The sequence below is a fragment of the Ovis canadensis genome, chromosome 14 (genome assembly GCF_042477335.2).
Source record: "Ovis canadensis isolate MfBH-ARS-UI-01 breed Bighorn chromosome 14, ARS-UI_OviCan_v2, whole genome shotgun sequence".
Taxonomy (NCBI): domain Eukaryota; kingdom Metazoa; phylum Chordata; class Mammalia; order Artiodactyla; family Bovidae; genus Ovis; species Ovis canadensis.
This window is the reverse complement of record NC_091258.1, coordinates 14,858,866-14,883,425: the sequence shown is the minus strand read 5'-3', so window position 1 is coordinate 14,883,425 and position 24,560 is coordinate 14,858,866. Positions and strand designations below refer to the sequence as shown.

The 24,560-nt window shown below is 53.4% G+C and overlaps 1 protein-coding gene across 10 annotated transcripts in view; it reads right to left on the bottom strand.

Moving 5' to 3' along the window:
• The window catches only part of ST3GAL2 (ST3 beta-galactoside alpha-2,3-sialyltransferase 2), a 48,694-nt gene that overhangs the window by 12,138 nt on the left and 11,996 nt on the right, over positions 1-24,560 (bottom strand). For 3 of the 10 annotated variants that reach the window (XM_069549563.1, XM_069549564.1, XM_069549556.1), the window contains exon 2: positions 1,573-2,916. In XM_069549563.1, the coding sequence (XP_069405664.1) occupies positions 1,573-1,911 (339 nt within the window). In that variant the 5' untranslated portion in view covers positions 1,912-2,916. Of the gene's footprint in view, positions 1-1,572; positions 2,917-4,262; positions 4,580-9,311; positions 9,520-11,398; positions 11,813-21,393; positions 21,558-21,719; positions 21,814-21,996; positions 22,788-24,303; positions 24,441-24,560 lie in introns of those variants that run through there. The other 7 variants (XM_069549559.1, XM_069549561.1, XM_069549560.1 and 4 more) reach the window with 7 other exon arrangements.

Sequence of the window (24,560 nt, the reverse complement as noted above, 5' to 3'; positions counted from 1 at the left end):
ACAGCAGTGAAGAGGCAGGTGGGGCCTATAGCAAACAGGAACCGCCATCAAAAAGGGGTGACTTCAGCCAATTGTTGCCTTGTGGGACTGTGAGAGGGACCAGATTTTCTAGTTTTTCAAGAAAAGCTGAAAATCAGATCTCATGTGAAATAATCTGATTCCTAAACGATGGCAATTAAGGCAAACAGTTTTAGAACACTGAGCTGGACTCAGCCCCCGGGCCACCGTCTCTAAGGGCTGTAACATGCCGTGGTCTGAGCCATAATGCTGCAGGTTTGCGGCTGTGTAGGAGCTTGTCGGGGGAAGGGAAAGCAGGAAGGGGATGGCGGGCCAGCTTCCCTGAGCACAGCAAGGGCCCCCAAGCACAAGAACAGGGACTCAGTGTGGAGAGGAAGCTTAGCTCTGAAACACGAGTTTCTAAGTTCACAGCAGAAGGGGGGTGACTGTGGGGAGCAGCAGGGAAGGGGCTTCTAGGGCTTGGACAGCTCTGAGTTTCATCCCTGTGGGCAGGGGGACCTGGTCAGCCTCTCCATTGCTGCCCAAGGACGGCTATGGTCCATCATGGCCACCTCTGAGACCAACGCCCTTGGGCAAGCCCTGCGCACTCTCTGAACCTGGATTTCCCCATAAAATGAAGGATGTGACTATGAGGAACAGGCAGGACCCTTCGAGGGCTCCACGTTGCCACGGGAAGGGCCGGTGTGGCTCTTGGTAGGTCCTGTCCTGTAGACTCCCCCTCCCTGGGGGCTCTGACAGGCTGGGCCAGGGGCAGGATCTGTGAGTGGCTCTGATAGGCCTGATTGCATGAGCTCATTCTCACAGTTGCCCTGAATGTGAGAAAGAGGAAGAGTTATCACCCTCCCCCTTTGCCAGCTGGGGAGACCAGGGAGCATGCAGTGGCTCCCCAGTCCCTCAGCAGGGAGCGCTGGCAGCCTGCGGGGCCCTGGGTAAGGACTGACACGGAGCCTCTGCTGACATGTGTGGCGACCAGATGGCCCGGGAGGAGGGGAGGGAGCCGAAGCAGCAAAGAGGTGACAGGGTCCAGAAGAGTGCCTTCCTCTCCTCCCTTACCTCAGCCCCCAAAGGATCCGACGCCACTTTCTTATCCTAACCCTGAAGAAAGCCTTTTCTAGCAAGTGGAGAGAACCGACTGAATGGAACAGTGTTTCTAATTATCTGGGGCAAACATTTCCAAACAAGGAAGCGGCCAGCGCGGCAACAAGCACTGGAGCTGAGCTGCCACCTGCTTTCTGAAGGGCAGGCCTTGCTGCTGCCACGGGCCTCAGGTCTCAGCATCTTCTCCCCGGGGACCTGCCTCCTGTTTATTTCACCTCCTTGACCCGGCAGGCATTTCTGGTCTCTGTCTGGCCTCTACAGGCGCGAGGAAATGTGAGTTCTCTCCCCTTGCCAGCCAAAGCTTGCTCTACCCTTTACACTCTGTGCTGGTCCAGTGAAGGGTACAAAGGGTGCCGGGAGACAGACGGCCCAAATCCCAGAGGGGGCTCTCAGGGGGTCTCCTAAACAGAGGGGACAGACCCCAGAGAGGGGCAGCAAAGGCCAGGGCTTTCTCACCATCCACCACCTCTGGACGTCGGGGGGCAGGTCCATGTTCTCCCGAGTCCAGACGGGGGAGATGTTGCTATTGAAGTGGCTGTCGAACCACTCGGAGGCACCGGTGTCGCCCATGCAGCGGCGACAGGCGCAGGTCTTGCCGGCCAGCCCCTGCTTGCTGAGGCGCTGCAGGCCAGCGTAGCCCGGCACCAGCTTCACCCGGGGAGCCCCGTCCAGGGCGCCCGAGTCCAGGTAGGGCAGGGTGGCCGTGCTGTGGTGGGAGCAGGTGAAGAGCAGCGACATGACGAACGCCAGCAGGAAGGCCATGGAGAGGAACCACACCCGCAGCGAGCACTTCATGGTGTGCGCCCCGGGAGCTGGGCTCTCAGGCCAGCGGCAGGCGGGCCTCACCGCGGCCACTGCTTCCCCAGCCCGCCAGCAGGCCAGCTACAGCGCAGCCCGCGTGCTCTGGCACCACGTGCAAAGGACATGCGGGCGGGCGCCGAGCAGGGACGGCGGCAGGGGCCCGCACATGCGCCCTCGGTGCCAGAAACGTCTGGCGGCGGCAGTGGCTCCTGTCCCGGCCGCCGGCCCCGCTCACGGCTTCATCAGCTCCGTCTGCCACTAGCTGGGCCACAGAGGCTCTGCTGCTTCCGGAGCCCCGGCAAAGAGGAGGTCAGTCCATCCCAGCCCTCTAGTCCCTTGGGGTTGCTGGCTGCCAGCTCTGGGGGTCCCCCTCTTTGGCGGCTTGAAACAATCCAGTCTGCAGCATTCGGGGTCCTTGTGGTTCATGAGCAGATGCTGAGGCGGCCCCTCGTCCCCCGCAGCAGGGAAGCCCTTGAACCCCAGTCACAGCAGAGAGCACGTGGGCTTCCAGCAGCCGGAACGTCATGAAGTCTTCCCCTCTCTGGGCCCAATGCCTCTGCCGGGGGAGAGAAAGGAACTGAGCCCAATCTGGAGAGAAGAGGCTCAGGAATCTCTGCGGGCGCCGGTAAACTCTTCAGGGACAAGGTCCTCCTGCCGTTCGGTTCTGCCTTCCTGCGTCCCCCGAGGCGCCAGTCCCTTCTCCTGATAGTCCTAGTTGTGTAGGGGTGGCTGAGCTCCAGCTCCTACTGTGTGGTCTTTGGGGCCGGCGATCACCCGTTTCTCAGAAGAGTGCTGCTTTGAGTGCCACCTGGGGCAACCGAGTGGGCACATGTCGAGCTCCAGGCCGGGGCCCAGGCCTCCGTCTTGGTGCTGCTGGCCCAGGCTTGGAGGCTGCCCTGCCCATCCCCGCTCCCGAGGCCTCGGTCCTGCCCTGAGCGAGCAGTAATCCCCTGGCAGGTTCCCCTCACTTGTCAGGCACCAGGCTGCCGCAGCATGACTCTGAAATCAGAGAGGAAAAATAACATGCAGACAGATCCCACATGTACACAAGCTCTCCCCCGGCCCCGCCCCTGAGGCTCAGAGGGGACAGAGCAGGTGGAAGGAGACGCCCCCTCAACCAAAGAGCGAACAAAGGAGGGCTCCTCCCTCCCCCTGCAGACAGACTAGAGCTGCCCGCCATCCTCACTATGAGCCAGAGGTGGCTCAGACAGTAAAGACTGCCTGCGATGCAGGAGAGCGGGGTTTGATCCCTGGGTCGGGAAGAGCCCCTGGAGAAGGAAATAGCAACCCACTCCCCTATTTTTGCCTGGAGAATCCAATGGACAGAAGAGCCGGCAGGCTACAGTCCATAGGATCGTAAAAAGTCAGACACGACTCAGCAACTAACACTTTGACACTTCAACAAGGATGGAAAGTGATCTCCCTAGAGCCACAAAATGAGCACCTGCAAAAGCCAGGTTTAGGAAGCTCCTATTCTAGACATTATATCCAAAAGCAGAGACATTACTTTGCCAACAAAGGTCCGTCTAGTCAAGGCTATGGTTTTTCCAGTGGTCATGTATGGATGTGAGAGTTGGACTGTGAAGAAAGCTGAGCACCAAAGAATTGATGCTTTTGAACTGTGGTGTTGGAGAAAACTCTTGAGAGTCCCTTGAACTGCAAGGAGATCCAACCAGTCCATTCTAAAGGAGATCAGTCCTGGGTGTTCACTGGAAGGACTGATGCTAAAGCTGAAACTCCAATATTTTGGCCACCTCATGCAAAGAGTTGACTCATTGGAAAAGACTCTGATGCTGGGAGGGATTGGGGGCAGGAGGAGAAGGGGACGACAGAGGATGAAATGGCTGGATGGCATCACCGACTCAATGGACATGAGTTTGGGTGAACTCCTGGAGTTGGTGATGGACAGGGAGGCCTGGCGTGCTGCAATTCATGGGGTCGCAGAGTCGGACACGACTGAGTGACTGAACTGAACTGATTCTAGCTATAGGAGGTTAATTTCAGGTGAAACTTAAGAGAATATGGCCCAGAGGAAAGAGCACAGGGGACTGCGGATATGACCCCCCTGGCCTGGGTGCTCTGGAACCCTGAGAAGAGATACAGCACCCTCCCCAGTGGGGTCCAGCCGGCCTGGGCCCTGGGATTGGCCCTCCTCTCTCCCCAGTGTGGGCTACAGATGAGGCGGCCCTGAGTTAGCCGGGTGAATTGTTAACACTCTCTCCAGCTCTGGTGTCAGAAGGAGAAGCTGACCGTGACAGGACGCTGGGGTCACTGCTCAGCCCTCTGGACAGCTGCCTTCATCTGCAGGTCATGGAATAAACGCCAGGGCCCCTGAGGGTACTCACAGCCTGAGGCCCCTGGCGAGCGCAGTGAGAAAAGGCTGCAGGGTGGTGTGTGATCTGCCCGAAGGAAAGGCGCCTGAATCCACGCCACGTGCTCAGGAGCCAGCGCGAGAGTGAGGATGAGGCTGGGAGTGGAGCCCCAGGCCTGACTCCATGCCATGGGGAGCACTTAATCCCCGTGGCCGGACTGTCTCCACCAGCTCCTCTCCAAGTCCTGCCCGCCCTGGTTCTGACCTGGCCCCGGGCACAGCGCTCACTGGGAGCTCCACCCCAGACAGCCCTCCCAGGTCCTCTGCTTCACAGAAGGCCTCTCGGGCTGCACACTCAAGAACCTCTGCCACCCCCTCCATTCATGGCAGCTCAAATTTCTGGGGCAAAGCCAAACCACAAAGCCATCAGGGAGCGGAACTAGCATGTTCCAACGAAGAGGCACTGTTCTAGATGGAAAACAATGCTCGCACACGTGAAGGAACTTGCCTAAGGTCATAGCCTCCTGAGCGGAACTGAGATTTAAGTTCAGTTCTACATGGTTCCAAAGTCTGAGACTGGCCAGGGTATAGAAAGAAGCCCACAAGTTCCTTCAACGGCCCAGAGGCTCAGGGGTAAGAGACAAGGAGACACAGAAGCTGGCTTCCCAGGCTCCAGGGTGAAGCTTCGCCCACAGGCCTTAGTGGGGCTCCCAGCTCTAAGCCCCAGGCCCAGCCACACTGGTCCAGCGCGCTCCTGCCCGAGGGTCTCCCGAGCCCTCTCCAGGCACAACAGCTGGATGCACAGCCTGTCAGTATCAACAGAAGACTCCTGTTGTCTCCTCAGGGCCTCCGTGTGCTCACACCCAACATCTAAGGAAAAGAACTTGGGTTTGCAGGGTCCCGCTCCCAGCACCCTGTGAGTGAGAGCCGGCCACGAGGCAACCAGCCTGGGAGGTGGTGACTTTCCAGACTGAGCAAGGGGTGGGGTGAGGGGTCAGGCTGGGAGACCTGGTTTCCGGAGGGCGGCCCACTGTGGCCGCTGCAGGTAGCCTCCAGCCAAAGCCTGCACAGGAGGCTCCGAAGAAACAGGCTGGGGCCACAGTGAGTCCCTGGAGTCCTAACGAAGCAGGCATCTGAGGTAACCGGCTGCTTGTCAGGGAGAGGAGAGGCCCCGGTTTGGTCCCTGTGTTTAGGAAGAGCAGAGAAGCCGAGTCACCAGCAAGAGCCCTTGCTCTGCGAATCCCAAGGCTGGGCTGGGTGTGGGAGCATGTGCTGAGGGCAACTGGGGGCACAGGGCAGGACTGCTGCTAAAGCAGGAAGAAACTTGGAGTTCACCGACATGCACTCCAAGTCCAGAAGTTGCCTGGTTAAGCCCTTTTATGCCCCCCTGTGACCTCCGGTCGCCACTGCCTAATTCTGATTTCTCCCCTTTCACAGCTGCTCTGGTCTTTCACGTTAAGCCCATGCCAACCCCAGTGTCAAAAAGTCAGGGGAAGGGCACACACTTGGGCACCATCCCCTGCCTCTGGGGCCCCCAGAAGGAAGGCCAGTCTTCCAGGGCTGCCTGGATGGTGCTGGCTTGCCAGGGAGGGCTCGGGGACCAGTGTGGGACAGTCCGTACGCGTCCTGTCCTCATGGAGCTTCCAGTCCAAAGACAAAGGCACAGGGGTGACAAACTCCAGGATGGGAATTGCAGGTGCCGTGAGGGGGGGCAGAGGACAAAAGGGAGAAGCAGCCCGGCCATTAGGAGCACCGCGAGAGGGGCTTCCCTGCTGGCCCGGTGGCCGACTCCATGCGCCCAGCACAAGAGGCCCAGCTTCAATCGCTGCTCAGAGAACTAAGATCCCACGTGCAGCAAGAAGCCTGAAGATCCTGTGTGCCACGCCACAACTCAGACCTGGCGCTCAGGCGTGTCCGACTCTTTGCCACCCCATGGACTGCAGCCCGCCAGGCCCATCTCCATGGGATTCTCCAGGCAAGAATACTGGAGTGGCTTGCCATGCTGTCCTCCAGGGGATCTTTCCAACCCAGGGATCGAATCTAGGTCTCCCGCATTGCAGGTGGATTCTTTACCGTCTGAGCCACCAGGGAAGTCCAAGACCCAGCACAGCCAAATAAATAAAAAAATATTAAATACACGAACACAGCAAGAAGAAATGGGGGAGAGTGTTGGAGAGGAAAGTACGAGGGGCCCAGTTATAATGGGCTTTGAAAGGATTAGGATTTATTATTAATCTAATGGGCAGCTTTAAGGGAGGGATGTGTCATGACCTGATTTATATTTTAAAACGGGCTCTTGGAGCAAAGTTTTAAAAACCAACAGTACCAAGAGTTGAGAGAGGATGCAGAGTGTCAAGAACACTCAGTCACCACTGGTGAGAAAATGAACTGGTACAATGCTTGGAAGGCGAATCTGGCATTACTTAAAAAACACAGACATGAATAGTATTTTTTTTTTTGAAGAAAAATTTAAGAACATCTTTCTCACAGAAAATATGGCATGGGAACACAAATGAGAGATAAGAAAGTTCCCCCATTTGTCCTGGGCTAATTTATTTTGTGATGTCCCATGTGAGAAGACATTCTGAGCAACTGTAGTCTTCCTCTGGTTCGGGTGGAAATGAAGCTTCTCACCCAAAGACTGGATATTTGGAATCAATGAATTATAAAACTGGTGAGTCCCGCTGCTTGTCCTGTGAAGCTGATTTAGAAGTTTAAGCTCATGGGCCTCCCTGGAGGTCCAGTAGCTACGACTTTGCCTTCCATTGCAGGCGGTGTGCGGATCCCTGGTTGGGGAGCTGAGATCCCATATGCTTCAAGGTCAAAAAAACCAAAACACAAAACAGACAAAATATTGTCATAAATTCAATAAAGACTTAAAAAATGGTCCACATCAAGAAATAAATAAATAAAGCTTAAGGTGAACCCTGACAACTGTTTCGTTTTCCCCTAAAATCCTGCCCCTACTTGGGGCAGTCTGTCTCTTCCAGTGAGGTTTAATTCACAAACAATAAGATGCAGACGCCTTTCAATGTGGAGCTTGATGCCTGCGTGTGCGTGTGTGTAAGTGCCCAGAATAAGACATGGAGCGTTTCTACACACACCCATCCCCCTCCCCGCCCAGGGAGCTCTCCCGTGCCCTTCCTGGTCATCATCCACTGCTCTCCCTTTCTGCCGAGTCCTGCCTAGGTGCCCAGAATAAGACATGGAGCATTTCCACACACACGCATCCCCCCTCCCCGCCCAGGGAGCTCTCTCGTGCCCTTCCTGGTCATCATCCGCCGCTCCACCTTTCTGCTGAGTCCTGCCGTCACACACTAGGTTGACTTGATTCTTGAACTTCATATAAACACTTCTGCCCGGCTGGCTTCTTTTGCTCAACACACTGTTTTAGAGATTCATCCATGTTGTATGTATCAGTAGTTTATTCTTATCCATGTTTGGACAGTGAGTTGTTTGCAATTTTTGGTTGCTATGAGTAAAACTGCCCTGACCTTTCTGTATAAGTCATTTTGTGGATACATACTCTCACTTCTCTGGGGTAAATACCTGGGAGTGGAATTACAGGGTCATAGGGTACATACACCAGTATGTTTAACTTCACCAGAAATGATCAAATAGTTTTCCAGAGTGGCTGTAGCATAAGTTTCCACCAGTAATAAACGACAGTATCGTTTGTTTCATGGCCCGAGTATCTTCTATCTTTTAAATTTTAGTTATCCTTGTGGGTACGTAGTAAACTCTGGTATTTCTACAACCAGATACACGTGAACATATGTACCAAGAGACATACATGAATGCTTAAGGCAGCACTGGCTAATAACTGGAAACTGCCCACAACCCAAACGCCCATCAGAATAGGATGGATAAATTGTGGTCCATCCATATGGTAAACATGAGTGAAATCCAGTTTCAGAAATAAACAGGGAAGAATATGACCAAAAGACTATTCTGCTGAGCAAAACGAATAAGTCAGGGATACTTACAGTGTGAATTCGTGAAAAGTTCAAACGTATGCAACACTGAGCAGTAAACTGTTTAAGCCTTTTGACAAAGATGATAAAACAACAGATAAAATCAGGGAAACACTGTAAAATTCAGGGAGTTTCCCTGCAGAGGAAGAAGACAGGTAAGATAAGCAGGGCCTACAAAGAAGAAAGAAGAAGGGCCTATCGGGACTTTGGAAGTACTGGGAAATGTATTACTCTTTAATCCAAGTAGGAAGAACAGACTATTTTAAATTTTTATTCTTTAAGGAATGTATACGATACATGCTATTCTGAATGTGCGATGCGTTTCATTATAAAAGCTAATTTATTTTTTGTAGGTTAAAACATTTTTCACTAAGGGACTACTCTGGTTGCTGCAGAGGACTAGCAGGGGACCAGAGAGGAGCTACTCCAACATCCCAGGCAATGGAGGTGCTGAGTGGTGGGATGTATTCTGAAGGATTGAACTGATGGGATAGATGGAGGGTGGTGGGGGTGCCATTCATTCATACAGAAAAGTCAGGAAAGAAATGGATTTGGATGAGAGAAAAGGGAAAAAACCAACAAGAGTTCTGTTTGCTGCTGCTGCTAAGTCGCTTCAGTCGTGTCCAACTCTGTGCAACCCCATAGACAGCAGCTCACCAGGCTCCGCTGTCCCTGGGATTCTCCAGGCAAGAACACTGGAGTGGGTTGCCGTTTCCTTCTCTGATGCGTGAAAGTGAAAAGTGAAAGGGAAGTCGCTCAGTCGTGTCTGACTCTTCGAGACCCCATGGACTGCAGCCCACCAGGCTCCTCTGTCCGTGGGATTTTCCAGGCAAGAGTACTGGAGTGGGGTGCCATTGCCTTCTCCGAGAGCTGTGTTTACAACAGGTTAAATCTGAGATGCTCTTTAAATATCCGTGTGGAAATGGCAACAGGCAGCAGGACACAGATGTCTGAAGCTCATGGATGAATGAGGCCAGAGCTGAAGTGACACAGCGAGAGTCATCAGGGCACAGTTCATTTTTAAAACTACAGGAGCAGAAGGCATTGTCGAGGGAAGTCCTGACACAGGTAAGAGAAGGCTGTTGGCAGTGACCTTCGCAACGGCTCACCCAGAGCATGGAGGGGTGAACGCCTGACTAGGCGAGAGACGGCCAACACGCAGGGGAAGAGGTGCAGCATCTTTCGCTATCAGGGAAACATGTCTTGAAACCGCAGTCGGGTCTTCCCTGGCGGCTCAGCAGTGAAGGTTCCGGCTGTCATCGCAGGAGACATGGGTTCGATCCCCGGGCCAGGAAGATTCCCCATGCCATGGAGCAGCTAAACCAGGTACCAGAACTGTGAAGCTGGGCTTTGGAGCCCGGGAACTGCAACTACTGAGCCTGTGTGCCACAACTACTGAAGCCCGGGAACCTAGAGCCCGCGCTCTGCAACAAGAGAAGCCTCGAAATGAGACGCCTGTGCACTGCGACTAGAGAGCAGACCCCGCTCTTTGCAATTAGAGAACAGTCCATGCAACAACAAAGACCCAGCACAGCCAATAAATAAAAGTTAAAAAAAAATTTTAAGTAGAATAGTTAAAAAAAATCCCACCAGATACCACCCACTAGGGCGGCTATAATCAAAAAAAGGCAGATAATAACAAGTATTAGTGAAAATATGGAGAAACTGTAACTTTCATACATTGCTGGCGAGAATGTGAAACGGAGCAGCCAGTTTGGAAAACAGTCTGGCAGTCAAAAGGCTGAACTCAGAGTTACCATACGACTCAGCAATTCCAATCTTAGGTCTATAATTCAAGAGAAATGAACATGTATATCCACATAAAAACACATACACAAATGATTATGGAAAGAACTCAAGGCTCCATCAACTGATGAATAAACTGTCCAATATCCATACAATGGAATCTTAGCCAAACACAGCACTGATACAGGCTACACGCACGGACCTTGAAAAGACGGTGCTAAGTGAAAGCAGCCCAACACAGAAGCCCACCTATGACGCGATTCCATTTACGGGACACGTCCAGAATAAAGTTGGTTAGTGATTGCCCAGGGTCAGGGGTTAGAGGAGGTGCAGAGTGGCTGCGAATGGGATGATGAAATGTTCTACAATGGTTTGTGGCCTAAGCTTGCACAACCATGTGACTAGACTAAAACCAACTCACTTGTACACTTGAAATGGGTGAACCTGATGTGAGTTACATCTCAATAAAGGTGTTACCAAAAACTGGGCATGGGGGAAAGCGGAATGCGAGTTACAGAATGCTTGTATACTGATGGGGATGGCTCAGTAGGGGGAGAAGCTAATGCTGCAGGAAAAAGAGGTTAATGGAGAAGCAAAGTCCTGAGCAGCAGGAAAGGGGCAGCCAGTCCCCCATGGACAGGGCTTACCAGCCTAGCAGGAGGCGAAGCGGGCCCGGGCTCAGGCACGGGGAGTGATGCACCTTTACAGCTGGGGTCGGAGATTTACAGAGATGAGAAGCAATCCTCTGAGAGAGGAGAGGAATGGGGATTTGGTGGGAGGCAAGGCAATGCTAGGGTCATCCAAGAGGGCTGTGGTCGCAAAGTTAGCAAATCTGGTGATACAGTTTAATGATAAATGCCCCCTGAAAGGCTCAAGATGCTGAGGCTGAACAGAGGAACTGGTGACCAGAATCCAGAAGGTCAGGGGCAACCTTGAGGAACGGCTGGTCTACCCTAGAGCCTTCTACCCAGCAGGGGATGCAAGCCTGAACAACTACACCAATACAAAGACCCAAGGGAAGCCAAGGGAGGCCCTGGCCAGCTTGCAGGTGGAAGAAAGGAAAAGCAGGCATACGGAACTGAGCAGCAAAGCCAGCCCCAAAGGAGAACAGTGGGAACCGGGTTTTGGAGGCGAGTGCGGTTTTAGGGCCAGTCTCTGGTCCATTCCCAGGAGACGAGCCATCGAATTAACCTAATGAAGCACAGGATAGCACAGCCTCAAACCAGCGCAGCTGAACACAATCTTCTTGGCAGGCAGAGAAAAGAAACGTCAAAATAAGGAGCAGAGGCTGGGGGGAGGGAGGCTGCTTGAAGCTGGAGGGGGTGGAGAGAAGGAAAGAAAATCCCAGCCCAATACTCTGATAAAGCTCGCTCTTTCCACCCAGACACACGGTCTAAGGATGTGTCCCAGAGCCTCAAGGAAAGACATCAAGCCACATATTAGTACTCACATGTGTGATGCTTTCTGAACATTCACAGGCACAGCCTCTCATTCGGTATTCATAGAAGTCCCAAGACAGCCGAACGAGGTCAGCCAGGCGGCGAGGGACGGAGCTTTAACGCCATCCCAGGGCTGACGGCTCCAAGGCCAGGGCTCCCTCCACAGGCTCTCACTGCCTTCCTCACAGAGAGGCTTTTCCCACTTACTGGGGTACAATCATCAAAGCGCTCCCTGTGTCCCAGAACCTGGCCACCGAGCAATCCAGCACACTGCCTGCCTCCTGGGTGTGGCAACAGCAGATGCCCAGGGGTGGGGGTGGGGGATCAGTCAAGATGCGGAGGGAGGGACCCGACAGCCCACCTTCACACTGAACTGGAGCCCACGTCCTTGATCTGAGAACTGCTGGCTTGACCTCTGCATGACTGACTGCCTGAACTCATCCATTGCAACACACTGGCACCAGCCTCTGGCACACACCCCTGTTATCCTAGTGACTCAGGGCCCCTGGCTCCCCAGTTACAACCCCTCCGGCAGCGTCTGCTTCAGGAGCCCGTCTTACTGCAGGACACCTCACTCTGACTGGATGTCCAGTCTGAGATCTCAGCTCCAGGACTGCTGACGCTGTCCAAAGTTGGCAGTCAGGAAACCAGAAAGCAAGAGCTAACACAGCTCTTCCAGCCTGTCTAACTTTCCAATAAGCTCGGGAGAAATAAACCATCAGTCTTTATTGCTAGAGGATCGACAGTGCACCCTAAGAAACAGGCTCCAAGGGAGGGATGCTGAGCCCTGGGGTCTCGGCGCTGCACCCCACCTGCCCTTAAATAAGTCCCTCCGTGGTATGTTGGTCCTGTGGCAGGACAAGGTCCAGGGTTTTGTTATACGGATCTATAGTAGGCAGGAAGCGGTCTGGAAAAACAATAGTATCTCGATAGCAAGGCAAAGCTAGACAGAAACAATTGAGGATAGGCCAGAATATAGCACAAGGAATAAACAAGTTATTTAAAGAACAGAACCACTTGTACGGCCAAGGCCAGGGTGGTTCCTGTTAAGCCCCTGTGCCCACTGACCAGTCTCTCCAGGCTTCAGACGACTCCTTATTTGCATTTTGTCTGGTAGTTGCTTAACACACGAGTATAACCCTTTACCCTGAAGCATCTGGGCTCATGTTACTCTTTGTTTTCTCTCTACTAGTTTTCCTTCAGTTCTTTTTCCTTTTCCTGCCTTGTTGGATTGACACATTATCCCTACTCCCACCACTTCTTTCCCTCCTGGGTTGGAAATTATATCCCTCTTCTTTCCTCTTTTAGTGGCTATCTTAAACTGCTGGCATAATACACTTTCCAAACGAGGTCTAAGGTTTTCAGTAGTACTGTTCTATTTAACAAGGCAGAAACCTGATGTGATTTAAGAACGGTATTCCGTTTCTTACTCTACCTTGCTAATGTGGTCAACAATTCTAGTTTTCCTTCTTTAAAATTAAAAAAACAAACTAGACACAGAATCCCTGTTTGTGTGTTTTGCCATCTGTGGCCAACACTGTTGGTTGCCTACCAGCAGCCACTCCCACTTCCTTCCTGCCAACAGTCCTGATTTGGCTCAGGCGGCAAAGAACCCAGTCCCAGAAGACGAGGCAAGCCTGGACAGGCAACCACAGTAAGCCTGTTCCCTTTTACCAGGAACTGGTGTAGGGATGAACCAGCTCAGGCCAATCAGACATAAGGAGGTATCTGCTGGGGCCTTCTTGGAAAGATTCTTCTTCCCAAAACAGAGGCACATGAGAAAGCTTCCTTTTTCTTAGCATCCCCCTGCTTGGGAAGTTATAGGGTGACAATATGCTACCCGGAGCTGTAGCAGCCATCTCTCAGCCATGAGGAGAAAGATCTTAAACCCTTAAGATGGCAGAGCAGAACAATGGAATGACCCAGGGTTTTTCTTATCAGTATTAGACCACTGCCCCAACCCTGGAACTCCCTAACTCCACACTGCTCATCATAAGCTTATTCAATATTTTCTGGAGTCACTGTGGGTGACTGAATTATCTCAATATACATTCCATAGTTAAATTTATCAACATACTCTGTCAATTTCTGCACTCAGTGTTAGTGCTAGCGATCTTCTCCTTCCTCGAGTTTTCTTCTTACCAAAGTATACCTTTGGTAGTTCTTCTGGTCACGATCTACAACTGATAAAACTGTCTTAGCTGCAGAGGGAGGTGGGAGGGAGGTTCAAAAGGGAGGGGATATATGTACACCTATGGCTGATTCATGTTGAGGTTTGACAGAAAACGACAAAATTCTGTAAAGCAATTATCCTTCAATTAAAAAATAAATTCTTAAAAACTGTCTCAGCAGGTCCAGAAATATCTTTATTTCACCTCGCTCTCGAATGAGCTGAATATAGGATTCTAGCTTCCTTAAGACAGTCTTCTGCCACCTCTGGCATTTACTGTTGGTGAAATGTTGTCTGTGTGTCTAACTGTCATCTCTTTGAATTCTTTTATTTCTCTGGTAGTCCCCCCACCTTGTGGCTTTTAATATCTTCCCTTTGTCCTTTTGGCTGCACCACGTGGCTTGCAGGGTCTTAAGTTGCCCAACCAGGGAGGGAACCCACAGTGGGAGTCGCCCACAGTGGACATGCAGATCCTAACACAGGACCGCCAGTGAGTTCCCATGTTTCCCTTTTATTCTTTTTTGGGGGAAGGGTAATAAGTTACTCCCTTTATTCTTATCTGCAGTTTCACTGTATTATATCTAGGTATTTATTCTGTTTGGTTAGAGAAGGAAATGGCAACCCACTCCAGCGTTCTTGCCTGGAGAGTCTCGTGGACAGGGGAGCCTGGTGGGCTGCCGTCTATGCAGTCGCAGAGTCGGACATGACTAAAGCAACTTAGCAGCAGCAGCAGCATTCTGTTTGGTATTCATGCAGTTACTTCAGTTTTGGAATTCTCAGTCATTATCCCTTCAAATGTTTTTTTGCCATTTCCTTGATTCGTATCTGGAATTCCTACTAGACTTGTACTAAAGCCTGTCACTCTGTTCTCCATGTCTATCCTGCATTCTAAATTAATTCCTCAGCATGAGTGTCCAATTCATGATTTCTATGTGTCCAGGCTATAGTTCTCCATCTTCTCAAGTTCTAATTACACTATTTTTCAATGCTAGAATTTTTAAAATTTTCATATTCACCTATTGTTTTATGACTCCCCTTTTTTTCTTTAATGAGTTTCTTGTTGCCCTAATCTCTTTGATGATCCTTAACTTATTTCTATTGAAGATATTTTCTGATTACTCTGTTATTTTCATTTCTAGGGTAAATTTTTCTTTGTTTCCATTCTTTTTTCATATTAGTTTTCCTCACTTTTCTTTTAGAGGCTGACCCAAACATGGCCACCATCTTTGTGATGTTTTAAAGTTTTTATTTATTTAATTATTTTGGCTGCACCGCATGCAGGATCTTAATCCCTTAACAGGGATTGAACCTGTGTCTCCTGCAGTGGAAGCACAGACTCCTGACCACTGGACCACCAGGGAATTCCCTCCTCACATGTTTCTGAGTATACAAGCTCATCCCTCCACCATCTAGGGGTTTTCACCTTTGCCTCCCCAGGTCCTTTGGATCTCCTCATCTAGAATTACATCTTGCAGCACTAGCTCAGCTTGGATCCGGCTGACCCTGGGTGTGCCTAGGTAAGCATCTTCATGATAAGCCACAGCCCCAGGAAATGGGTGACACCACCAGTTTCCCAGGCCCCGGGTTCCAGCAGTGTGCCCAGCTCTAATTCCATGCTTTGTGTTGAGCACTTCAGAGCTGTGACCCCAGATTTCCAGTCGCTTCTGCCTACATCCAGACTCAGAGACCAGCAGGGCTGCAGCTTCTGCCCTGCTCTCCCCTGTGTGTTCTCACTCCACTTCTCATTACAGGGATGTTTATCATTTTATGTGGGAGGGAGGGGGAGTACATGGCTATGTTTTCAGCATTTTGTCTTTTTTACGTATCACTGCTGTGTGTTTAGAGTATACATTTACAGTGCCATCTTGACTGGATGAGCTGGATTAAATTGTTCGTACCAAGGAACTAGGACTCCCTGCCGATACCAGTCTCCCAAGAAGGCATATCAAACCATCTCTAATGGGATTCACAGAACTCCAGCCAGGACACTGAGGGAAGTTGACTGAGACAGCCTGGGGTAAGCTGACCAAAAGTTCCAGTTAAAACTGCTCTCCCATCCCCGCCCCATCTTCTTCCCAGTCCACCGTGGGCTGGCTGCAGGGGTGGGCAGACACGCAGTCCCATGCCTTCAGCCCCTCTTCGACACCACTTCAGCACCTCCCAGTCTTTTACCTGGCCAGGGAAACTTGCATACTGGCCACATGGATACTCTTGATGAAAGGCCCATCTGACTCCCTTCAAGACCCCAACCCCCTGCAGCAGGCCCAGCCTTTAGTCTCAATTACATCAGGACAGCAGTGAATTAAGGAGCCAAATTCTAGTCCAGGCTATCATCAGGCAGCTAGACCCTTTTTCTTTCCAGGTCAAGGTTCTTGAACAATCAGAGGAAGGCTCTCCCACACCCCCCTCTCCTTCCTCTGTGATTATTTCCTGTTTGTTTCCTGCTACCACCACTCTGACTTCCAAGCCACTGTGACGTACCTTCTTCACTCAGACCCTTCAACTGCTTGTTTTTTTCCAGCAGCTAATGGATTCTGAAGGTTCCGCCCTCAGCTTTCCCTCCTTTGCCTCTCTATGCGCCCCTTCCAAATAGGAGCCTGCCCTCCTACCCGAGACTCCAGACCTACGTTCTCAATCGCCTCTTTAGCCGTGTGGCATTTCAGACTTAAACACATCACCTTCCTGCATTCAAAAGCATATGACATGGACACAGCACTCTCATTCACACGGCCAAGGTCAGGCTCACAGAGCATCCAGAGACTCCCTAAACCAGGCCACCCTCCCAAGCCTCATCTCTCATCATGCCCATTCCTCTAGGGTTATGAGCTAATTTGGACGATAGGCCAAATCTAGCCCACATTTATTAAGGTCCTACACAAAACCTAAAAAGACACGGACATGTTATTTAATTCATTACTTAGCATTGGCCTTTGAATGGCAGGCATCAAAAAATATTTGTCCATAGAGGGGAGAGATAATTTCGAAGTTTGGGATTAATATATACACACTACTGTGTATAAAACAGAGAATCAACAAGGATCTACCATATAGCACAGGGATCTCTACTCAATATTCTATAGTAATCTGTACAGGAAAAGACTTCCTGAAAAAGAAGGAATATATGTATAACAAAAACACTTTGCCCTACACCTGAAACTAACACGACATTTTAAATCAACTAGACTCCAATATAAAATAAACATTTAAAAAAACTTGTTCAACTGAATATCATCTCTCTATACAAGCCCAGGGTTGTAAGAAGCAGAAGAAATAGGGTAATAAAAAACGTTTTGAAACCACTTTCATAAATCATTGTGTAAATGTGCAAAGGGAAATGATAGTCAGCCCCCACTCTTTCAGCTGTGACATTCTAGAAATGAAAGCTTTCTCTGACTTCTTACAGACCACCAGGAAACATGAGACCTCAGGCACAAACCAGATTTCACAAGTCAGAGGCAAGGAGAAAGTGAGTGTATAAAAGCTAAGGGAGCTGCCTGGGTGGTAGGAACGGTGGAGGCAGCCCGCTCCTCAGTTTCCGCCAGCAGACACCAGGGCTGCTAGGACGCGCCTCTCTCTGGTCCGCCCGCAAGCACCACAGGCTGCTGGCTAAGTTCTCTCAAGCTGGGACTTGTCAGATCTCACGACTGCCCACCCCAGCTCAGAGTCCTTCCCAGTCAAGCCTTCCAAAATGGGAAAAAAAAAAAAAAGGCACCTAAAAAACTTGGCTTCAGATTCTGGTTTTGCCACCTGTCCGCTATGAACCATTTAACCTTTCTGATCTGTGCCCTTTTCTGTAACATGGCGATACTGCGTATCTTGCAGGGTTTCTGTGAGGATGAGAGCCAGAAAACCTCCAGCTCAGTGCCCGCGCTCCCAGGCTGGGCAAGTGGGGGACCACAGTTCGGTCAGCCCCAGGCCCAGTGTGGCCCTGGAGAGGCATCGCGGGTCCCTCAGCGCCCTCAGCCCCACCCCAGCCCCTGCCTCCCAGGCCAGGTCTTGCTCCAGAGCTCCCTTCTGTGCTGAAGCAAAGGCACCGCCTGCCCAACCTCCGACCCCACAGCGGCAGCTTCTGGGGGGGCGGGGTGGGCAGCAGAGGCCTGAGGTCTCAGAGCCAGTCTGCCCCGCGGACCTTCGCCCCCAGGCCGCGCAGTAAGGAGCGCTGTGTCCATCCTGCGGCAGAGCCTGTGGGTCACAGAGCCTGTCACCTGCTGCCTGACTTCATCACACGTTCAGAACACAAGCCTGCCCTAAACTGGTCCCTTTTTTTCCAGCCGTGCTGTGTGGAATGTGGGATCTTAGTTTCCCCAACCAGGGATCAAATTCGTACCCACTGCATTGGAAGCTTGGGGTCTTAACCACTAGACCGCCAGGGAAGTCTCTAAGCTGGTTCTAAACAGCTCACAGAGGTCCGTCCCAAACTTGGCCACCTCTGTGACTCTCTAGACACACGTTGGCAGCAAGATTCTACTAAAGACAAAGTTAATAAGAGGGTTTCTTCACAGGGCTGAAAGCCTCTGACATTAAGAGGAGCAGGAGGTGGACTTCTTGGACAGCTCAGCGTCAAGACAGAGCTGCCAGCGCAGGAGGCATGGGCTTCATCCCTGGCTGGGGAAGACCCTTAATGCTGTGTGGCGGTCTCCCCACCAAAGAGAGAGGGGCAGGAGGCAGGTGGGGACCGTGAAGGTAAGGGATGGGGAGAGAGGGGCAGGAGACAGGAGGAGACCCTGAAGGTAAGGGACGGGGAGAGAGGGGCAGGAGGCAGAAGACCCTGAAGGTAAGGGGCGGGGAGAGAGGGGCAGGAGACAGGAGACCCTGAAGGTAAGGGGCGGGGAGAGAGGGGCAGGAGACAGGAGGAGACCCTGAAGGTAAGGGATGGGGAGAGAGGGGCAGGAGACAGGAGGAGACCCTGAAGGTAAGGGACGGGGAGAGAGGGGCAGGAGGCAGGAGACCCTGAAGGTAAGGGGCGGGGAGAGAGGGGCAGGAGACAGGAGGAGACCCTGAAGGTAAGGGACGGGGAGAGAGGGGCAGGAGACAGGAGGAGACCCTGAAGGTAAGGGGCGGGGAGAGAGGGGCAGGAGGCAGGAGACCCTGAAGGTAAGGGGCGGGGAGAGAGGGGCAGGAGGCAGGAGGAGACCCTGAAGGTAAGGGAGGGCAGAGAGGGGCAGGAGGCAGGAGACCCTGAAGGTAAGGGAGGGGAGAGAGGGGCAGGAGGCAGGCGGGGGCCCTGAAGGTAAGGGAGGGGAGAGAGGGGTAGGAGGCAGGAGACCCTGAAGGTAAGGGAGGGGAGAGATCTCTGAGGACTTCAGGAGGCAGAGGGAGTGGGGTGAGTAAATGGACCGACGGTGGCCTGGGGCAAGTCAGAGGAGTCTGGAGAACCTGCAGTCTAGACCTCATTGCTCAACTCTGCCTCCCAAGGGCAATTAAACGTGACCGCACCGCCTACAGGGCCAGGGGACAAGGGCACTTAGAGTCTGCTTTGACTGCCTTTAAAGATAAGGTTCGAAGCGCCAGGTGGCTCGGCTTTTCATCACAGTTTACAATTCAGGCCTCAGTCATGCCACAGATGTAATGAAGAGCCGCAGAGAAGCTGCCGGGCCCTCCTTTTCCTTCTGCACCTTGTCTGGGTGTCCAGGGGACATTTCAGCTCTCAAGAGCAAAGCAGAGGATGCATTCGTTCAACAGGCATCTCTTGCACGCCGAGTGGCAGGCGGCACAGAGAGCCCAGCCCTCGCTCTCCTGAGCAGCCGCGTCACTGACCCTGAAGCAGAGCTCCTTCTCTGGCCTCGCAGCTCCTTCAAGGAGCAGAGCAATGGGAATCCCGTTCTGAGGATTCCCACCTCCACCCAGGGCTCCCCCTAGGAGAGCTGCCCTTCCAAGGGTACGCCAAGGGCAGCCAACCCTAGAGACCAGCTGCTGGCCGCTGAAGAGGACGCAGCTAGGGGCGGCCTACCCTAGAGGACTTAGGGGGCATAACTGGAGCAATGCCCACGGGCGTGGTGGGCAGAGCCAAGGGCTTCCAGAAGGAAGGGGTGAGCCAGATCCTCAGCTCCCAGACCCTGGGGAGAAGGACAATGCTTCTCATCCAGCTCATGCTCATGAAAGACAGCACTCTGCTCTTCTCAGGAACATGGGTTAATCCAATCCTTCTCAACGCCAGTTCCCCCAAACACACACACACCCTCTGCCCTGGGGTGGGTGGGCAGGTGTAGGTTTGATAGACGGTTTAGAAGAGAGGCTCATGGCATTCCATTGCCCCTGCCAGAACCGAGTGAACAGGAAGAGCAGCAGACAGTTTCTCTAGGTAACCAACCTCCATCCCCTCAGTGTGTGCACCCGCAGGGCAGGGGACCAGCCAGGGAACGCCTGGCCCTCTGCACCTGGACAGCTTCCTGGAGCATTCCTGGCAAGGATGTGCAGACTGAGAGGGAGGCTCCAGAGACTGGGCGCAAAGGGCAAATGTTCTCTCCCTGATTTCCAACCAGCCCTCTGAGATGGCACCCCAGGAATCCTGCATCTGATCACTGCTGCCCTCACCACTGGGGAAGGGACAGGACTGGTGCTTTTGTTTCCCCGACCACCCTGCTCTGCCCCCTCCCCAGCCTGCACCGGGAACAGTGCTCCAGACAGGGCTCTCCGCCCGGCACTGGAAGCCTGGGGAGGCTGGCCACCTGAAGACACTGATGGAGAAGGCCTGAACTAGGGTCTACACAAGTCCTGCCAGTGCACACCCAGTGAAGGGAGAAGCTGTGTTTCTAGAAGCTTCCAGGCCACCATCTCCATGACTCCCAATTCCAGCCAGGCCTTGGCCCATGCTCAAGAGTTGAAGGATTCAACTTAAAATTCTAGCGTCTACCCCTGTATCCTTTGTGGGATGGTGGGGGGAGGAGAGAATGCTGGAAAAGAGGTCCTAACCTAAAGGACCAGCACCGTGACCCTGCAGGAGAGGAGCCCAGGAGGCAGGGCAACTGATGCTTTGCAGGCAAGGCAGGCCGCAGGACTGGGGTCTGTGTCGTCACAGCACACGCACGATTCAGCAGGACTGCAGCCCCTCAGCAGCCAGAGGGCAGACGCCAGCTCCTCCTGGGGGCACACTGGCACAGACCTGGCCCACAGCTCTGATCCGTGGGACCAGCTCCAGCCCCCAGGAACGCTCACAGAGCTCCTGGGATGTGACAGTCCAGAAGCAATGCTTCCGGGAAAATAGCAGCCCCAGCTCCGGGGTTCTCCAGCCCCTCAGCCCAGGCGGTAGGTAAGGAACGTACTCTCCGCTCGGGCCAGCATCATACTTGAAGGTGTGAGTGATAACAGGGCTGTGTCCTCTGCCCCAGGACGGCGCCAACCTCCTCCCCTTGGTCGGGAATACCCTCGGGATACCCTGGTTGGAACCTTTCAATCCTCACGGCCCAGCCAAGCCACCCAGGTGGGATGTCTGCCGAGCCGCTGGAACCAGGCAACATCATGAAGCGGACGGCCAGGGCTGCAGGACAGAGGCCTACTTTGTTGGCTACAAATTTCTCTCAACGGCTCCAGCTTCGGCAGGGGAGGGCCAGTGGGCTGTAGACAACCTCCCGCATTCTATCCATCCTGTCCCCACATTTCCTTATCAGGTGGCGGTTTCTTTTGATTTTGTTGTGGCTTCATCTCAATACCGGGCATGAAATGGGACCACCTCGCATGCCAGTGGGCAGCAGTGTGGGGTGCAGAGGCCCGTCTGGGCACCACTCACATTCCAGGCAGGAGGCAGGCCAGCAACGCTGATCTCCTTTATCAAGACTAGATGACTTCCAAGTGTTCTCTGTTGTTTTTTAAACCAGAACAATCTTTCGCCCAACTCACCTGGAAACTTTCACCAACCAGGCCAACTTATCAGTTTCTGTTCTTGCTGCCCAGTGGGAAGAAGGAGCCAGGTGGTGAGACATGTGTAACTCTTGCCAAGACCAGATGCTGGAGGAGCCACCAGCCCTCTGCAGTGGCTCATGGGCTAAGCTGGGGCCTGAGCGCTGTGTCAAGAGAATGCCTTCCTGTTACAAGGCTTATTTAGGATAAATGAGGCGGCACTGTTACAGGTACAGCCCTGTCGGTGCCAATTCCCTGGGGGACCTTGGGAAGGAGCCACATTCCCTCACAGTCAACCCTAAAGGAAATCAACCCTGAATATTCACTGGAAAGGACTGAGGCTGAAGCCGAAGCTCCAATGCTTTGGCCACCTGATGCGAAGAGCCGACTCACTGGAAAAGACTCTGGTGCTGGGAAAGGCTGAAGGCAAAAGAAGGCAGAGGGTGAAATGGTTAGGTAGCATCACCGACTCAACGGACAGGATTTTGAGCAAACTCTGGGAGACAGTGAAGGACAGGGGAGACTGGGATGCTCTAGTCTCTGGGGTTGCAAAGAGTCAGACACAACGTAGCAACTGAATAACAACGAGAAGAGATGACCCACCTGGTCTGGGGAGGACTCAAGGCAGGACAAGCACCAGGGCTCCTCAGACAGGGAGACAGGTCAGCGCTAGACCAGAAAGTCTGGAAGAAAGGCATGCAGTGGTGCGCTCCACGCTAGGGGAGCGTATCTCCAGTGGGGGGAGTACCCCGAGAACCCAGGCAACAAACCAGGAGCCTGTCCCTTGTGAGCCAGACTGCTTTTATTCTTCATGCACCTTATCTTCAGCTCTCTTTTATTCTCCTTTTATATTTATTAATGTCTTTGGAAAGGTCAGCCTGTGACAGCTATGTTAATGAAAACCCAAAGGAGATGTCTGCATCCACGCCTGGACCAGATTAAAGGGAGTGATGTGTCTCTCTCCCCCAGGACTGGAGGTGCAGAGAAGCCCGGGGTGGGCCCCTCGCTCAGCCTGCGTCCTCCGGAGTCACCTTTCCAGCAGAAGGGAGAGCTGTGCGATCCAGTCAGAGGCCCTGAGCTCGCACCCTGCCCAGTGCCACAGAGGCGCTCCCAGCGCCAACACCCCCAGACGCGCGCCTGCCCTGCGCCTGGACTAACCCTGGGCTCACCCACAGTCAGCTCCGGGGCAGAGAGCAGGTGGCTGGTGAACTTCTGAGGCCAGCGCACACCTGCTCCCTTCCTCCCTGGCTCTGGCTAAGCCACCGTCCTTGTCACTGAGGAGCTGATAATACGCTGTGAGTGACTCAGGCAGGACCCCTGCGGGGAAAGAGCCCCAAGGTTGCTAGGCAGGTAATCCGCTTTACCACTCCAGCCAAGTGGCCACGTCAGCTGCCTGAGGACTACAAAGGCAGCCTTCCCCTCGCCCTGCCTCGGCCTCTTGCCCTGGGGTGAGGGGAGCCTGGCTGGGGAGCAAGGAGCCCTCTGTAGCCCCATCTGCAGAGTGGCTGGCCCTCCCGGACTTGGCCTGAGCTATACACTCCCTGCTAAGACAATAACTGTCGTGACATCCTGATGTTGCTGGTCAGGATGCCCAGCAATCATGGACATCATGACATTGCTGGTGTCAACTCTGGGGAGCATGGAGAGGAGAATAGGGAGACCGGGGTCCACCATGCGAGTCCCAAGGGAGGGATACCTCTTGACTGGCTTAATTACCTGCCCAGGGGTTATGAGGGGCTGGTCAACACGATGGTGCCTGTCTGGAGCTTGGGTTGTAGGGGTGACTGGGGTTGTGAAGAGGGAGGGTCCAGGGCCTCCTCCCAAGCCTCTTGCCTGGTGAGACGAGGCAGCCCCACTTCAACACATTAGTGGGTTTAGTCCAGTGGACTCTGGACTTCAGTTCCAGGACTGGCTCTATCTGAAAGTTGGCGAGTCTGAGCAATCAAGCCTTTCTGGTACTCAGGTCCTCCATCTGTAAGACAGGCATGACGATGCCTGCTGCCCTGCTTACCCCACACTCACTGTCAAGATGCAGTGAGTGATGGCCGTAAGCTGCGAGGCACTACCTACCCGAGGCACCACTGGGGCCCAGCATCACAGAGGGGAGGGGCAGGGGTGAGTGCAGACACCGTGGCTCTGCCCGCGGGAGCAGGAGGCCTGGCCCAGGCTGGCCTATCTCTGAGAACAGGGGCCCAGGCAGAAGCAGGCGGGCCAGAGCGCCTGTGGGAGCCAGGCACGTGGGGCAGATGGAGCGCGCTGGCCAGGCTGGGTCAGCAGACAGCCCAGGAGGGTAGCCGTTCTGCTAGGTTTGTGGTGGGCTCACCCTGTGGGGTTTTGTCTGCTTTGTTTCTGACCGTAGCACACGGCTTGCAGGATCTCAGTTCCCCATCAGGGACTGCACTGGGCCCCCAGCACTGAAAGTGTGGCATCCTAACCACTGGAGCGCCAGGGAATCCCCACAGAGCTCCTTTCACAACATGCCACTCTTGGCTCTGCCAGGCTGAGTCAAACCTCCGTACCCCCACAAATTGGAAGTGGCGGGCAAACTGAGGCCAAAATTGTCTCTGTACCTGAAACCGGCACCGCTGTCCTGAGCATCGTCTTCTAAGGGGGAAGACAGGGTGGGCACGACCCTGTCCAGCGGGAAGTACCCCACTCACCCCAGGAAGCGCAGCGGCCCTGGAGCTACGTCCTCACCAGGGTCTCAGCAGGAAACATACAGGAGGGTGGGCACTTCAGAAGCCAAGATGACAGGGCAGGCGGGAGAGGATGGGGGCAGCTCCGGGGCACGGGCCAAGGGAGCTGGCTGAACACGCAGAGTGAACGACCCCCGCAGCCCAGACAGAGGCCTGCGTAACACCATCCACCACGCGGATGTCCCTGGGCCACCACGAGGAAGGGACTACTTGCCATGAGCCGCCTGTGTCTGCTCTTTATCTTGCAGTCCAGGGGATGCAGGACCTCCGTGGATGGGCAGCCAGGGCACGGGGGTTATGGCGGGGAGCTCCTCCCATAAAGACGCCATTCCTGTTGGAAAAAGCCTCCATCTGCAAGTCAGACAGACAGCCTGGGTTCCTGGACTCTGCTTCTACCTAGTGGTTTGAGATCTTAGGCAAATTTCTCAACTCCCACTTCCCGATCTATAAATGGAGTGACTGTGACTCTGA